The 17,359-nt window shown below is 49.2% G+C and overlaps 1 protein-coding gene across 1 annotated transcript in view; it reads right to left on the bottom strand.

Annotated features, from left to right (window-relative positions):
- Positions 1–2,183: 2,183 nt before the first annotated feature.
- ZNRF3 (zinc and ring finger 3) overlaps positions 2,184–17,359 on the bottom strand; it is a 154,409-nt gene continuing 139,233 nt past the window's right edge. Inside the window, exons 3-9 of the mRNA XM_072723137.1 lie at positions 12,217–12,291; positions 11,665–11,796; positions 9,822–9,932; positions 8,711–8,878; positions 6,996–7,098; positions 4,498–6,228; positions 2,184–2,643 (exon numbers count right to left, since the gene is read on the bottom strand). Coding sequence (XP_072579238.1) covers positions 2,603–2,643; positions 4,498–6,228; positions 6,996–7,098; positions 8,711–8,878; positions 9,822–9,932; positions 11,665–11,796; positions 12,217–12,291 — 2,361 coding nt within the window. The 3' untranslated portion in view covers positions 2,184–2,602. The remainder of the gene's footprint in view (positions 2,644–4,497; positions 6,229–6,995; positions 7,099–8,710; positions 8,879–9,821; positions 9,933–11,664; positions 11,797–12,216; positions 12,292–17,359) is intronic.

Raw genomic sequence — 17,359 nt, 5'->3', positions numbered from 1 at the left:
AGGTCATGATTACTGGAGTCTTAAAATCTTCAAAGAAGATATTTCTTTTGATTTAAATGGTGAGGCAATAATAGAGTTGTTCCTATATTCTGGTGACCTCCCTGTCTGGTGAATTTAAGACAATGGCTGATATTTAAAATTTTAACATTTTCACTTTTCTGCTTCTACTGCCCTGTAAAGTACAAAAATTAAATGTTGTTTCTTTTTGCCATCTGTAATTATTGCTCTTTCAAATGAAAATTGGACACATTTATTTTAATAAGCCCCGTGGAAGCCACATTATCTACTCATCTATTTATTGCTTAAGGCTATTGAGGAGTAGTTTCCCAGACTGGGCTAAAGAAAGCCACTTTGAGGGTATGGTTTCAGACAAAGGAGATAATGTGCACTCAAAGGCATTAAAAACAAAATGACAAAAAAACAAAACCACAAAACAACAAAAATCTCAACAATGAGAAGCTGCTTTTTGCAGTTCATGTTAGAAGCCATACCCCCCACCCCCTTCCCTAAAACCACGTAATGCAAGCTGTTGTCCTCAGCAGCTGCTACTCCTGGCCTGAGAAATAAAGGCAGCCCGGATCACATGTCAACAGCTTAGGCGCTTCTCACACCCTCGCCAACAGGTGTGCTGGGCATAGGCCGGGGGTGGGGGGCAGGGGGCAGCAGCCCTCAGAGGACTATACCTCAGAGGCTGGAGGGCAAATCTTACTGCACTGAGTTCCTAAATGGCAAATGGCTTGATCATTTGATGCTAGAATTTCCTTCTGTCAAAGCCTGGCTAGAAGGCTAAATGTCCTCATCACGGGCTGGGTTAAAAAAAAAAAAAAAAAAGAAAAAGCAAAAAGGATTGGGATACAGTGAGATTCTCAGTCAAAAACATTCTCATCTGGACCCTGGACTGACTTCCCCTGAACTTACTGGAGAGGGGGTATCACCATTGTTGAAGGGCAAGCCTGGGCAGTCTGTTTCCCCACTACAGGGGGGCTAGGCCATGAGGTTCCTATTCCGCAAATGAGCATTTCAGATGACAATAAATGGATAAAAGTGACCAGAGGAGTTAGTGAACACAAGGGGCTAATGTGATTAGTTTCTTCTTAAAAAAAAAAAAAAAAACAAAACAAACAAAAAAACAACAAAAAAACCCTTTAAGAACAAGAAGTACATTGGACAAAAAGGATGACAATCCCTGATCTGAAATAGCTTTAAATAGATTCTCCCTTTTACAATGGAAACATCTTTTAAAAAAAATGGTTTGGGTTTTAAAACTCTCCCTCCCTCTTAACAAGAAGAACAGCAAAAGGCTGGAAAAATATACAAAATCCTACCCTTTGGGTCTAAACTATCTGATAGTCTCTTTCTCTGTCTCACGGAGAATCAATACTTAATAGTGCATTAGGTAGAAGGGATAGTAGACATTTGCAGGCGAGATGAGCAAGTTCAGCCATGAGGCAGTGGGCTGAATAACCCTGAAGCGGGGCTTCCATAGGGGATGGGATGGGAAATGCATCACTCCAACGGAGGGAGCTCGGTGCTGACCCCGTGGGGCCCCCCAGGAAGGCAGCCCTAGGACACTGGCTGTGCCCACACAGATGCCTGTGTGCAGGCACTCTCTAGCGCCCCCTGTCCCTTCTCTGGGTTAGTGAGACCACTTTCCGCCCCCCAGCCCGCCCAGACACTAAGGCTGCAAAACCACATTCCTCCTGGGTGTTCATCCCCACACACCCCTTCCAACCATTTCTGCAGCCAGTGGCAGGAAGTCCAAGTTCAGGACTGTGAACTCTGTCCTTTTACCTAAGACGATGACCCGAAGGGACAGACTGAGGACGCTGGGCTGCATCGTCCCTGTCACTCCGAGGCTTGTGTGGCAATGGCTTGTCCCAGCTCCTCAGAGCTGCAGACCTTCCGCCCTATTCCTAGCTGTTTCCGTCAGCTGCCTACAGGTGTGGGCTGGAGAGGCATGGCTTCTGAGAAGACCCGAAACTTTGTAAGTTGGGATTTACCACAAGAAAGAAAGAGGCAGCATTGCATTGTTCCTCAGAGTTTGTACCCATATCAACTAGCTTTACTTCAAGTTTCTGGTTCATTTTCTAAGGCAGGTGTAGCCCTGAGCTTTTCAAAGGCCTGAGCTCCCTTCTGGGAGACAACAGTATCTACACGATGTGGTTCAATTAATGCAGCAGTGATTTCTTTTTTTTTTTTTTCTTTTTCAGCAAAAGTTGGCGGTTAGGGTTCTTTAAAATATATATTTAAATAACTTTTTACATTTACATATAATATCTTAAAAAACAAAGCAGAGAACTCAATCCCACACACCTCAGAACCCCAAGCACACACACTTTACAAAACAGAATATACCATGTTATCAAAAGAGGCAAAGGACTCAGAGAAGTTTTGTCTGTTGGTTTGTTAATGGGGGTGGGGTGGGGGCAGTTTGCCACAGGTGGCTCACATTTTGGGTTGAGAAGGAGGGCTCTCTTTATTACCACTTTTGTGTGTTTGTCAATGCTAAAAAAAAAAAAAATTTTTTTTTTTTTTTCTGAAGGAAGTCAGAGCTTGGAGTCTCCATATAGTCCCCATTTCCATGTATGAGTTCCTTCTGAGCTCAGGCTCCCGTGCCACTGTCTGCTGGGCGAGATCTCTGTCCTAGAGAGAGAGAAAAATAATCAGAACTGGCCCTGGAGGCCCTGGGCACAATGCATGGGGACCAGGCAAGGGACCTGGGTGCCCATCCCCAGCATTACAGGCTCTCAGGAATTGACAGCTCACAATACCACATGGACCATGTATGCTTTGAAAACAAGAGCTCCTTTGCTGAGCTCCTCATGCTGTGCTGGGGGCACAGGTGGCTGCTAGACAGACAGGTGCCTGCTAGACAGACAGCTTCCTTCATCTGGAGGTGCAGAGACTTCTGGAAGCCCTTAGGTAGCATGAAAACACATACAACAGATGCACATCTGTCACTGGTACAGGCCCTGGGAAGAACAGAGGAGACCCCTTCCCAGAGCCCACAGACCCTCCCTCAGGTTGTGATAGCCCGGGAAATAGAGGGTGTGACAGTGACCTTGGACAAGGCTGGAGGGTGTGATTTTAGCTCAGATCTGGAGAAGCATCAGAGAAGTCTGGAAGTTGCAGTGAACTTGGATTGTTGGGGTAACAGGACAGAGGTCACAGGAAGCTCAAGTAGCAAGGAAGTGAGTGAAGCCGGAGGTAGTCCAAGGCAAGGGATAGGCAGGGGACAGATCATACAGAAAGGGGTGAAGTTTACATTTTTAAAATTTAGAGGTAGTGGCAAGTCACTGAAGGGTTTTCTGGTGTAAAGACATGTATTTCTAAAAAGACCACTGGGGAAAAAAATAAATAAATAAAAATGAAAAGACCACTGGGGCTCCCATACAGAATGGAAAGCTCAGAGCAGTGAGAGATCCATCAGGCCCCTGCCTTGGCCTTGGAGAAAGGAAACAGGTCTGGTCAGGGAGACAGCAGGTGGGAATGTGGGAGAGAGAAATTAGAGTGATACTTTGGAAGTGGAACTGTAGTGGTACTACTCAAAGGTGCTGGACTGCTTGTTACTGACACAAAATGTTTCAAAACCTTATAGCAATTTGATGAGGTCTGCTGAATCGAATGACAATTCTGGACTTGGATTTTGCATGTTGTTTGCTAAGTTTCATTTTTTGGGGGATTTGATTTTCAGGACAAGGGTGAAAAATAAGCCCATGTGGTCCTCACAGGCAGGTTGAGAAGTCCAGGACGCTGGAGTATGGAGGGTGGGGTGGGCTCAGGGATAGTGCCGGGTTTGGGCCTGAGCATCTGTGTGGGGAGCCTGGAGGAAGGGGGCGGCAAGCAAAGGGAAGAATTTGAGAGTACTGCAGTGGACTTGAAAGGGTGGGATGCTTGTGAGACTCAGAGAAACAGAAGGCCTAATGGGGGTCAATGGTGCCTGGGTGGCTCAGTCGGTTAAGCATCTGCCTTTCGCTCAGGTTATGATCCCAAAGTCCTGGGGTCAAGCCCCATGTCGGGTTCCCTGCTCAGTGGGGAGCCTGCTTCTCCTTCTCCCTCTCTCCACTGTGCTCTCTCTCTCCCAAATAAATAAACACAATCTTTAAAAAAAAAAAAAAAAAAAGAAAGCTTAATGGGTTTGGAACACAGGGCAGGGATTAAAACTTCAGAAGTCATTAGGTGTAGATGGCATTTAAAGTGGAGGGCACAGGGCAGCTGTGGTGGCTCAGCGGTTTAGTGCCGCCTTCAGTCCAGGGCCTGATCCTGGAGACCTGGGATTGAGTCCCACGTCAGGCTCACTGCATGGAGCCTGCTTCTCCCTCTGCCTGTGTCTCTGCCTCTCTCTCTCTCTCTCTCTCTCTGTGTCTATCATGAATAAACAAATAAAATCTTCAGAAAAAATAAATAAAGTGGAGGGCACAAAGGAAGTCACTTAGAAAACAACTCGGAGAAAGAGAAGAACCCTGACTCTGGCCCACCGTCCTCTCCTGCTCTCACCTGCAGCCTCAGTGGTTGTGATGCTGGACTCCTGAGTGTCCTGGGGGGCACCAGGAAAGCCAGCCCTGGTGGCCTCTGCACCTTCCAGAGGGCAGCTGGGCGAGAGCAGCACCCCAGCCTGGCAGCACAGAACTGGTTCTTCTTCCCGGGCCGCTCCTAGGCCTCTGTGGGGCCGCAGGGCATCCGGGCCCGGCGTCCCACCCCAGGGGCCGAGGCCACGAGTCCCTTGGCAGTCCGAGGGCAGGCCTAAGTCACCGTCCACATCCTCCGGAATGATGGGGATGCGTTGGCTCAGGTCCCGGGCCCCTGGGTGGCAGCCGGGCGGGGGCTCCTGGGCAAGCGCGTACTGCACGCTCACCGAGCAGTCCTCATTGTAGCAGCCGCTGCCCCCTCCGCTGCCATGGGCCACCTGCTTTTCTTCATAGAAGCAGCAGGGCAGGCCCTCATATTTCACCCCATCTGTCCTGGGCAAATGGTCTGGGTGAAGGCCGTACAGGCCCTGGGGGCTTCCTGGCTGGGCCTCCCCGCCCGGGGCGCCCAGGAACAGTGTGCTGCCCCCGGCCACTCCGACGCCGGGCTCCAGTGTGGAGGGCTGGGGCTCGCAGCAGCAGGCACACGACAGCCCCTCGCGGGCCCCCTTCCAGGTCCTCCTGAGGTCTGGGGCAGCCCCAGGAGAAGCCTCGAGCCCCACTTCTGAGGTAGAGCTAGTGGGCCCCCTGTGCTCCAGGGAGGAGCTGCTGCTATAGTTCATCTCCAGGCTGCAGGTGGACAGCTGGTCCCCCGAGGGCGAGGCGGGGCCAGGCCAAGGCTCTCCCCGCCCCGCACCTTGACCGTGGGCCGCTGGGAGTTCGTCAGGTGGCGGGGAGCCCTCGAGGCACACGACAGGCCCCCGGCCTGAGCTGCCCGAGCCCCCCACGTCGCTGGTGCGACCGGGGCTCCGGCTGCGGTAGATGAAGGGGTCATAGTCACTGCTGAGGGAGCTGCGGAAGGTGGAGCAGCTCCCGTACACGCCCTGGTTGCTGACCTCGGTACAATCCACTACGGAGTCGCTGGAGGAGCAGTGGCATTGGCCCGAGCTGCTGCTGCTGCTGCTGCTGTCGCTGCCAGGGCAGTCGGCCAGGTAGCCGCTGCACACCGAGCGGTGGCCGTGGTAGCAGCCGAAGCTGGACGTGCTGCCACTCTCGAGGTGGGAGGGTGGTGCCATGTGCACCACGGTGGGGAAGAGCAGGCTGCCGCCGCCACTCGGGGGGAAGGCACGGGATGGGCCCCGGGGGGTAAGGCCGGCGGGGGCCTGGCCCTCCTGCTCAGGGTAGCTGAGGCCCTGGAAGTAGTAGTGTTGGTACATGGTCTCGTACTGGGAGAAGCAAGCTGCCTTGGAGAAGCTGCGGCCGCTGAACTTGGGCCTGCGGAAGGGGTGAGCTGGCGAGTAGGCCCGGTGCTCCAGGCCGCAGCGGTGCGGGGCCAGGCTGTGGTCCAGGTGGAGGGGCGGGTAGCCGCGGATGTAGGTGGGGGTCTGTGGGGAATAGAGACTCTGCTCCCCGTGCCGGTCCACGGTCAGCAGGGTGACGGGGTTCCCGTGGGAGTCCATGCTTGTCCTGGTCGGGTAGGCGGGGATGGCGTTGGTCCTGTGCACGCGGCCTGGGTAGTGCACCGGCAGGATCACCCTCTGCTGCCGGCTGCGCGCAAGGTTGCTGGTCTCCACGCACACGGCGCTTGGGTTTCCCTTTTGCTCTGGGGAGAAGGGGGTAGGGGGGTCTAAGTCAGCGGGGCTGAGGACACGAGTGCCAGGGGCTGGAGGGATAAATGGGGGCAGATAGTGAAGCAGCAGGCTTGGTCACGTGCCCATGTGCCCAGTCTCACGACTTGGGCCCCTTCTAAGCTGTCACCAAACCTGGCCACGCTGGCATAGGCTGACCCACTTCTCTGTCTGAAGGGCAGCCACACCTGTAAGGGCCCATTGCACGCCTCCCTTCAGCCTGGCCTGACAAAGACATTAAGGGAATTTGCACACAGCAACAAAGATACCAAGACGAAAGGCACGTTCCCTCTAGAAAACCAGTTATAAGAAGTATGTCCTGCATTCCGGCCCCCTCATCCAACACCACAGGTGATGCAGGAGTGCCACCACAACCCTGCCACCTCACATTCACCTCTTGTGGCATGGGAACAACCCCATGATATTGGGCATGGGGGCATCATCACTGTCCTTCCCGCTAAGGAGATTAGGGGCCTAAGGCCTGGAGAGGCCAGATGCCTTGCTCAAGGTCAGGAAGCTGGTTCCTGTGAAAGCCAAAATGTGAATTTAGGGCGATGCTTCAGGCCAGACTCTCTTAAGGGTTTGGAGACTGAGTAAACTCCAAAACCCAGCCCCCCCCCCCCCCCCTTCCAGGTCTGGAGGGCAATTCTCGCTCACCGGTCTGCAGCATGTGTCACACTCTTGCTAGGCATTCAGTAGGGACAGTGACTCTTCAGCAACAATGGAGGCAGATGACAATTACCTATGATGTTGTGCCGACAGTGGGGGCAGGTGTGGTGCTGCAGCAGCCATGGGTCCACGCACTTCCTGTGAAAGCGGTGAGTACAGGGGATAACCCGCAGCTCCTAGGAAGGGAGAGAGGACACCGTGGCCTGAAGGCAGGACCCACGTGGAGAGCAGTCCTGCCTCCAGCCCCATATGTTCTTCTTCCTGAGGAGTCCAGCATGGATCAAGAAGCCTTGTTCCTCATTGCAGTGCCAGAGGCTTCCTTCTCACTCACCTCCCCGCCTCTAGCAACAGGTGGACACCACTCCCTGGAGTCAGTACCCATGTCTGGCTTCTAGGGAGAAGCCACAACCATAGTCCTCAGCATTCAGGAAGGAAGCAGGCTCCTTTCTGGTTGCCAGAGGAAGGCATTTACATTCATTCCACACATCAGGGAAAAACAAAGCCAAGAGTTTCTGCAGCCCCAGGCATGTGGAGAGAGGACTAGGTATCCTCAGAGACCTTATGCATCTCTGGGGTGGTGACTCCCTCCAGGCACTCTAACTGGGGATGAGTAGAAAGGATGCCCAGGATTTGTAATTGATAGGTGTGGCAGCAAAGAGGCAAAGCTCTCCTGTCCTCTCCTTCACTGGACCCTGAATACTCACCTGAGGGAACATGGTTTATGACAAAGCAGCCTATGTAGAGAGGAGGAGATGGGGCTTTCTAGAGTACAAGCACCTCTGGAGTTCCCAAGCCAAAGGACCCCTGCTCCACAGTTTGCTAATGTTACTTTGCTTTTTCATTCTCTGACCAGCTCAGTACAATAACGTTGAAATTAATACCTAACCTTGTTCCTGACCGTGGGAGGGTTCTACTTGTAACCTTCACGATCACCTGAAGCGCAGGTCAGTCTTGGGCCTCTGTCACAGGGTAGGCACAGAGAATGAAGTCACTTGCCCGAGATCACAAAGCTAGAACCTGCCTGGCCCAGGACTGCAATATAGGCAGTCAGCTCCTAAAGACCATTCAAAACTCTCTTAACTTAAAGGCCACTGCAAAAACTCATTTGCACCCGACAGTCTATATGGGAGTGGAACACCTACATTAAAGGGGCATCAAATGCCTGTAGATGATTCTGAAGTGCTTTGTTCCCCACTCCCCAAAATGTGTGTCTGCATGCCTCCCTCTGGGAAGATTAAGCAAACATGGCACAATGTTAACAAATGGTGATTCCAGGTGAAGGACACATCATTCACTGTATGACTCATGCAGCTTTCCTGAAGGCGTGACATTTTCAGGATAAAAAGCTAGAAGAAAAAAGGGAGGGGGGCGGCATCATATCTCCTCTCCTAAGTAAAAACACCCAGTGCTTCATGTGGCTTTGCAGGAGAGGTTTGCTTCCAGTCAAGTATCAGTTTTCAGAAGAGGGATTCTAAGATTAAGTCAATATGTGTCAATGTTCTTAACACCAGACATTTTCTGGCCTACCATGAATTTCTGATCAATTTCTGAAATTACATGGGTGGAAGCTGGGTCCTCTGGAGAAAGCATCTCTCCATTGCGGCCACCCACTTCTAGAGGAGCTAGAGTGTCTCAGGCCACCCCCTTGAGACCTAGGCATTTAAAACCCTTCTGCTCCTGCAAAGCTGTGTGAAAAGGACCTGGGGCCCCACCCTTCCAGGTCGTGTGTGCTTCTGTGGACCTGTCCACCTCATCCCCAGCCAGGATGGGCCCTGCCTCTGTCATTACCTCTCCATCAATGTACTTCTCCAGGCAGATGGCACAGTCGGACGTGGAGCTGCTGCTGAGTGTGTCCAGAGCCCCACAGCTCCCCTCCCGGCGCCCCTTACTCTTGGAGTTGAACTTTCTGGTTTCCATCTTCTCCAGAGCCTGTACAGCCAGCCTGTTCATGGAGTTCTGTGGCAGAATGTGTTAGGGTCTGTGTTAGGGTCCAGGACATATTTGTAGTGGTAGTCACCCCTAGAGCCATGGCACCCAATGCACGGGGACATGCGCTAGTCCTCTGTCAGACTTTTGAAAAAATGTTAGAAATTAAGACTGCACAGATTTTTCAGACTCCTGAGTTGACTTAAACCCAGGCTCCTCCCAAGTGGCAGTGCCAGCAGAGATCTACTCTGCAAGACTCTGAGTTATTAACCTGCTCCGTGCCTTGGGTTCCTCCTCTTTACGCTGAAGAAAGCTCCGAGGGCAAATGAGACAATGAGCATGGGTGCCTGCCAAACACAGCCACTGTTCTGTCGGGGTGATGGCCATTCACTTTGTGAGAAGGTGGTGATCCTCTCGACAGATTGCCTGCCAACATCCACTGTCTCTCTCCTGAGGGGTCACGCAACATACGGGACAGTCTACATTCCCACTTACCCTCTCCATCAACCTCTACTCCCAAATCCTGCCTTCCTATGAGCACAGTGATATGGCAGCTGGGGCACAAAAGCGGCTACCCTGTTTACTGAGAATCGTCTGGAGAGCTTGGAAGATGCAGATTCAGATTCAGCAGGTCTGGGTATGGCCTGAGAGTCTGCATTTCTACTAAGCTCCCAGGTGACATCACTGGTGTCCAGATCATATCTGAAGAGCAAGGCTCTAGGGCTCTGTATTAACATTTAGACATTTCTTGAGAGAAGCTCCTAGATGGAAGCACTCCCAGTGCTCAGCCTTTGTGGTTCTGGCCCTTTTAGAACAGAGAAGACATAGGGTGATAAGCTTTGCTCTCATTTTTCTCCATTTTTGCCACTCCCGGGTCACTGGCAAAGGGCCGCCGAGCTCAGGACCCCACCCTGGCTTCCACTAGTGACAGGGCGGTGGGGATCTGCACTCACGGGCTGCTCGGGGGCATTACCTGACTGCGCCGCTGCTTCAGCTTGATTTTGACAAGGAGGATGAGGCAGACCAGGGAGACCACGACGAAGAATGCCAGGAAAATCCCCATATCAAAGTACTCAGTGGGTTGCTGGAACAGAACACAGACACACTGAGTCACAGGTCTCTTCTGCCTGTGACTTGTGTCAGCCCTGGTTGGGATAAGGTTGGGGGCAACCCGAGTATGTTTCCCCTTGTTTGCAGGAAACACCTGGGGGTCTGCTCCACCCCAGGCAGTCCCTCATGGTGTGGCTAGGGGGAAGCGTGCAGCAGTCTTGGCCAGGCCTCCTCACAGTCAAGAGAACTCCCACCGTAACGCCTAGCTCCCCATGGAATAGCGCAAAGTTTGCTGTAACTGGTAGGAGAGATCCATCCAAATAAACACGAATATCGTATTTATGGGACAAAGGAGTGAGTGTCATGTTTTGAGGGAACAGTGATTACTAACCATATAATTAATGGTTTACAGCAACTTAGAAAATTGTATGCTGCTTCCACAGATACCAGCTTCCACTACAGTGAGTCACATTTACCAAAGCGCTCGTTTTTCCTTTAAAAAGAAGCCAGCAAAGGCAGTTCTTCTGTAAATCCCTTCTACTTTGAGTTCTTATCTTTTCCTCGGGGCACACTGCCTCCAAAAACCTGGAAGCCACCTCATCTAGGACATGTGGTTAGCCAAGAGGAAGAGAGTTTTGCTAATTGAATGCTGCGGGTATCTAGATATTTTGTGTGAGCAAAAGGATCATCCTGTGTGTGCGTATCTGTGATAAGGTAATAAACCACATATATTTATAACCTGTCCCAGGTTCCCAGAATCTTCAGCCTGAGGTTTAGGCGGAAGATGCCAATGAAGAGTTACTGGCCAGCAGTGTCCCTTTGACACGCTCAAGAGAAGCCTTAACGCTATTCATCAACCGCCTAGAAGTCATAAACTTCAATCTCAGTAGAAAGTTAAGTGCTCCAGACTCAAATATAAGTTAGGGGTTTTCAATAATGCAATTATTGAAATGCAATTATTACCCTCCAGGAAGGAAGAAGTACAGGCTTTTTTCTTTAGTCTGGGTCAAATGGAAGGAGGGAGACAAGGGAAGCTGGGTACTCTTTCCTTTGATCCTCCTCAGATTTTCAGAAGGAGGCAGGATGGAAAAAAAAAAAGAAAGACAGGAGGCTACCAAGAGGAAACACCAGATGGAAGAGATCAGAGACACCTTAGCACAAAATCATCTATTTCTGGGGGCACCTGGGTGGCTAAGTGGTTGGGTGTCTGCCTTTGGCTCAGGTAGTGATCCTGGGGTCCTGGGATCAAGTCCTGCAGTGGGCTCCCCACAGGGAGCTTGCTTTTCCCTCTGCCTCTGCCTCTCTCTCTCTCTCTGTATCTCTCATGAATAAATAAATAAAATCTTAAAAAAAATCATCTATTTATGGAAGGTCTTTTGGAGTCCTCTCTAAAGGAACACGGGTGGGGACGTGTGGGTGGCTTAGTTGGTTAAGGATCCAACTCTTGATTTTGGCTCAGGCCATGATCTCAGGGTGGTGAGATCGTGCTCTGTGTCAAACTCTGTGCTCAGCACAGAATCTACTTGAGACTCTCTCACTCTCCCTCTGACCCTCTCCCCATTCATGAACACTCTCTCTCAAACAAATAAAATCTTAAAAAATAATAAAGGTACACGGGTAACGTTTCTCCTTGGCCTCCAGCCTCACGTCTGATCTAAACTGTAGGAACCTAGGCTATATCAGCATTTTAGACAGAAAGAAGACTGGAATAAAAGCCCAAAGGGAGGGTGCCCGAATGAGGCTGGCCAGGGCTGACGGAGGCTCACTCGAGGAGGGCGGTGCTGAATCCTTGCTCGAGCTACTTTCTGTTTGTTGACAATGTTCATCAACTTGATGGCATCTGCACCCTTCACATACACCACTGGCCTCTTGAGCGGGTCTTCTGAGCCCTGGTTTAGCTGAGGAAGAAAAGACAGTTCTGGTTAAAAGACGTTCTTGCTTTAAGAAGCAAGAATGAGGAGGAGAGGTTGAAGCAAAAGAATAGCTAATACCATTAGAAAATCTTGAAAGTCTTCAAGCATTATAGCCTTGGAGCTTCCAAAGGACAAGGCTGAGAATGAAGCCTGTTTTAGGACAGACTGGGCAGGCTGAAGGCCCAGAAGGGTCTCTGAAAATGCCCCCCAACCACTGACTTCCTGGCTCTTATCTCCTCTCAAAGGCCTTGTTATGGAGTAGGAATGATGTCTAAACATGGGTTTCTAGTGCCAGCAGACAAGTGCAAAGCCCCGAAATGAGGGTGATGCCTGTGTGACAAGCCCAGCTAACTAAACGTGCTTCTCTTGGGGAGGCTGCCACATGGCGTGGCCCGAGGACTTTACCTGGTCAATAGCTTCGGGGTTTTCCGACACATCAAAGATGACCGCAGTGGCTCCCCGCTGCACTGCCCGCTTGGCCTGGCAGAGTTAAAAAGAAGAGGTTGGCACTCTTGGTCCTCTTACCTTTCCAAAGCTGGCCTTGGAAATCAGACCTGTATTCGAATGCAGAAATCTGACAGTCACCAACTTCCGTGACTTTGGGCAAGTTACTAACTTGTCACTATAAAAAAAGGGACAATGCCACCTACATTGTACAGCTAATCTGAGAACCAGAGTTGTTAGACGAGGTGAAAATCAGTGCTTGATTCACCTTTGTCTTCCTATCCAGCCAAACATTAAAAACAAATCAACAACCTGCCCAGTCAGCATGAAGGTATTGGTTTCAGTATTTTCTGCTCTAAACACTGAGCCACTGGCAAACCAAAGTAGATGCCTTTGGTCCTTCTCTTGTGGTCCTTCTTCCTCCCTCTGTCAGCCAGGGCTGCAGTTAGGACAGCACACTGAGTATTTCCAAAGGAATCTCGAAATGGTCAATTTAAATAACTGACACAAGCCAAAGACCTTTGGAGATGCTGTCAGAGGGAAAAGCTATGAAAAAAAATGTAAATGGGGATTTAGAGCAGTTGGCTGCCAAACCTGGCTACACATCAAAAACCACTTGGGAAGTTTGTAAAGCAGATTTCCTGGCTTGAACCACAGAGACTGATTCAGCAGGGTTGGAGTGAGGCCCAGGAAACTGAGTTCTGGAAGTTTTTGGAGGGATTCGGATGATCCAACCACTTGGGGAACTATGGATCAGAGAGACGCGATGAGACTGTTTTAGGAACAAATGTGAAAGGGGTGGGATTCTTTTTTGAGGGAGGATTCTTTCTATCCCAACAAATCTTCTAACGTCATGTTCAACTAAGCAGACAACAGGGTAAAAGCTGTGGAAGAACAAGACATAAGACATAACCCTTGCTTTTAGGAACTGGAATCTTGTTAGAGAAGTTAAGAAACCTCTAAGTTTGAGGGGGGGGAGCGGTGAACAACAACAAGAAAAATAAAACCCCAAACCTCCTATAAGATGGGAAAATAGTGACTGGTGTTTAGAGATCAATTCCATGAACCAGAATGCTTGACGAAGAATACAATTTGAATTGAAGAATTCCTATTGAGAGAATAATCACTACAGGGAGGCAGCCTAAGGACATGTCACTGATCCTAACTAGCTGACAAAAGTGGCTGGACCAATGGCTTCTCAAGGCCACTAGAGGGCAGTCTTACCCCGCAGCTTTAACAAGACCATTCCCTGTACCACGCACCAAAGCAGCAGGACTGTCACATCCTCAGGGGCACTGAAAAGTCCCCAGCAACTAACTAGCTGAGCTGAGCCAAGCTGAGCCAGGGTGCCCTGGGTGTGTGCCACAGGAGCTGTCCTTCTGTCCCTGGGACTCCTCCGCGAACGGAGAATCCATGTATTTCAAGTCCCTTCTACCGCTTGTCCATCCCACCCCATTGCCTCACCAGCAAGCTGCAGACAGGAGTGACTCTCAGGAGCTATTCCTGGCTCTGCCTCTGACAAGCTGCCAATGGTGGGCAAGTCACTGAATCTGAGTCCCAGTCTCAGTTTCCCCACCTGTAAGAGGAGGAGGAAGCCTTCTGTGATTATCACTAGGGTCCCTTTCAATTCCTAATCTTGACCACTTAGCTGAGAGGCAGGGGGCTATCCAGAGCCATGGGGTAAGGGTCACAGTGGCCCTATTACCCGCCTCCAGTGAGAGAGGAAATGATGGCACAGTGAGAAAGCTTGAGGTCATGTGGCATCACCTTCCTCCAAGAAATGATGGCACAGTGAGAAAGCCTGAGGCCATGTGGCATCATCTTCCTCCAAAAGGCTCTATAGGGACACAGACTCCCTTGCTGGAGGCCAACAGTTCATGGGCCCCAGAGTTAACAGTTAAGTTGGCGCTGTGTCTTCTACTCAGGTGATATCCTAGTCTTCACAATTCTTTCCTAGATGGAGAGGGGCCCCAAGTAAAAGCATCAAAAACGAGGTAATAAACAGGACCCCTTGTTCCTTTATTTGGCTTTCATTCCACCATCAAGTGCATCAACTAGCACCTGAGGGAATGTGCATTCAGACCCGTCCTGGTCAGGAGTACCCAGCCCCTCCAGCTTGGATGCTGGTGCAGGTGGAGAGCCTGACAGTGGCAGAAGAAAGGCTGCAGGACCTGCAGGAGTGCAGTGCTTCAGCCATGTGGCTGTTTCTGCTTCCAGGCTCCCCTGATCCACAGGAACATGGAAGGCTCAAGGACCTGGAGGTGGGGCATGACCCACCCAGGATAGGCACTTTTTAAAAGGTATTTTATTTATTTTTTTAATGATTTATTTATTTACTTTATGATAGACATAGAGAGAGAGAGAGGCAGAGACACAGGAGGAGGGAGAAGCAGGCTCCGTGCCGGGAGCCCGACATGGGACTCGATCTGATCCCGGGACTCCAGGATCAGGCCCTGGGCCAAAGGCAGGCGCTAAACTGCTGAGCCACCCAGGGATCCCCAAAAGGCATTTTAAACAAAATCTAGGATGGTTGAAGGGTCTTCTGGTATCTATAGTAAAAACTGCAGGTCAAGAATAAGGTGCTTAAGACCCAATTAACATACCTATTTAACGGACTCAGACATGACCAAGTACAAATATTTTGAGAAAATGAGAATTCTCACAGTTGACTTACTTTAATGGAAGTTGCTATTAAATAAGTTTGTATTTCCTGCCCCTACCAGGACTAGTCAGGAGGGGAGTCAACCCAGTTGAGAACTGGCCTGTCAGGAGCCAGCTCAGGATTTAAAATAGGCCATGAATAATCCAGATTTAGAAAAGGACACATTTATTATACTATTCCCAAAGCAAATTAAAAAACACAGAACACTACCTTGGTCACACTTTCCCTCTCGCCTCACATTTTCAGTTAAAAATAGAGGAGGCATATTCCTGAACCAATCTTCACATCTAAGATCATTTCTTTGTTTTACCTACTCAAGCTTGGGCCCAAATATTCTTTTTTCTTTCTTTCTTCTAAATTGGCTCCAGGTGGAGCCCAACATAGGGCTTGAACTCACGTCTCTGAGATCAAGACCTGAGCCGAGATCAAGAGCCAGATGCTTAACCAACTGAGCCACCAGGTGCCCACCCCCATCCCTGTCCCTGAATACTGTTTCAAAACAAATCTAAACCATAGATTGGGAGATTACATAGTTGGGAGATAGTGGTCTTGTGATCATCAGAAACTCTATAAAAGTCACAAAACTCTCAAGATAAGGCTGTTTCAAAGAAAGGATGGAAAAGACACAGCCTGGTGGATATGGCTAGATAAAGGTCATGGGTAAACCAGACTACTGTTACAGAAGGCAGTTACCCTTGAACTGTGTGCAGACTGGCATGGAAAGAAGGGCATGAGAAGGATGTGAAGAGCAGGAAGGCCTCCCCAAAGCAGCCCAAGGCCCTCCCTGCCATCACTGCCCTCTGCATGCCCTTCCCCCAGTCCCTCCCACACAGCCCTCTTCACCTCTGCTGCCTCAGTCAGGCAAGGGCAGGTGGGCAGGTCAACACCAGCCAGCAGGTGACTAGAAGCCCAGTGCTAGAATGTGGAACCAAAGGTTGTCATGGTCCTTTATTTACCTTTCCAGGGCTGCAAGGCCCAAGGCTAGAATTTGTCCACAGCTACTGACACAAGTATCAAAAATGCAAATATCTGCGCACTTACTTACATCTTGCAAAGTACAAATTTCAAGCCCCAGGACACAGGGTCCTACTGTGGTTGGCACTTACAATGCAAGTCTCCTATGGTTATACAATAAATGTTTATTCTGAGTGAAAGAAAGCCTGCCTAGCACCATTCTCTTGCGTTGCTGCTCCCTGAATGTGGATGTGGTTTTTCCCTACGGAAAGCGCTTCTATCAATATGTTTGAGTCTCGAATTTCCAGACGGGAATGAGGCATTCAGTTCCCACTACTACCTTGAACTCAAAGCCTCCAGTCTGCTTTAGTTTCAATTAACTTCTAGAATTCCTATCAGGAATGGATCTGGCACCCTCCCCAGTGTGTGCAGTCATACCCAGACTTGGTTACTCCCAGCAGCCCTTGGGCACAGACTCCATTTTTCATCATTGTTTATGTTTGTCTAGCACTGGATGTGGTGGACTCAGTGCCTAATAATTATTATGGGAAATCTCTCAGAGAATATCATCTTAATCGAAAATAACCCAAAAGATGACAAAAAAATCTTTGTCCCAAACTCCTGACCACATGATAACCAAGGAAACTGGATGGTTAATGCTGATATGAAGACCTGTGTCTTCAACCTCTTATAGGAAGTCCTGATATTTGGGGGCTCCAAGGTGGCTTTTTTTTTTCTTTTTTTGATTTTGTGTTTGGTGGGTTTTTTTTTTTTTTACACTTATCATAAACTTCCAACAAGTCATTAAAAACTCCTTGTAGACATCTTTAAAGCTGTGAAATACCCATTCACATACTCTACTTACTCATGTATTTTTGGTATTTGAACTATTCCAGTTTTTTATTATAATAATTCATGCTACATTGAACAAATTGTGGCTTACATTTCAAATTTCCTTAGAAGGGAGGAGGCCCAGGGCCAAAAAATATGAAGATTATAGTAAGAGTAATAATACAATCCACATAGGTTTTTAATTCCCCTCCTTTTATACCCCCTCAATTCTTAATTTATCTGTAGTGACAAAATGGTGCAGAAATTACAAGAAAAATTTGTCAACACATTTAACTTCTGGGTAAAGTGACCTGTGGTGAGCTGGCTAGGAGAAGGAAGTCAGTTTGAGAGTAACTCTCTGTATATACTTCATATGCAGAAAGATACTCCAGTGTGAACTACCATGTGTTGATCAGACCTACAGATTCTTCAAGGTCAAGTTCATGTGCCACCCCTCCCATAAGACAGGTTTTTCTCTACAGCTTAATGCAGCTCATATCCCTCTCTGGGCCCTAATATTTCTAAGGATTTCTCTTCTGCCACTTACGACTTTCTATGATGCATCTTCCTCTCAAATATAACAATCTTTCATGTTTGTTATTTATAAAAGTAAAATGTAAAAAAAACAAAAAAAAAAATAAAAGTAAAATGTGCTTA

This window comes from Vulpes vulpes, chromosome 10, assembly GCF_048418805.1.
Source record: "Vulpes vulpes isolate BD-2025 chromosome 10, VulVul3, whole genome shotgun sequence".
Taxonomy (NCBI): Eukaryota; Metazoa; Chordata; class Mammalia; order Carnivora; family Canidae; genus Vulpes; species Vulpes vulpes.
Note: the sequence above shows the minus strand (reverse complement) of the source record. Positions and strands in the feature narration are given on the sequence as shown.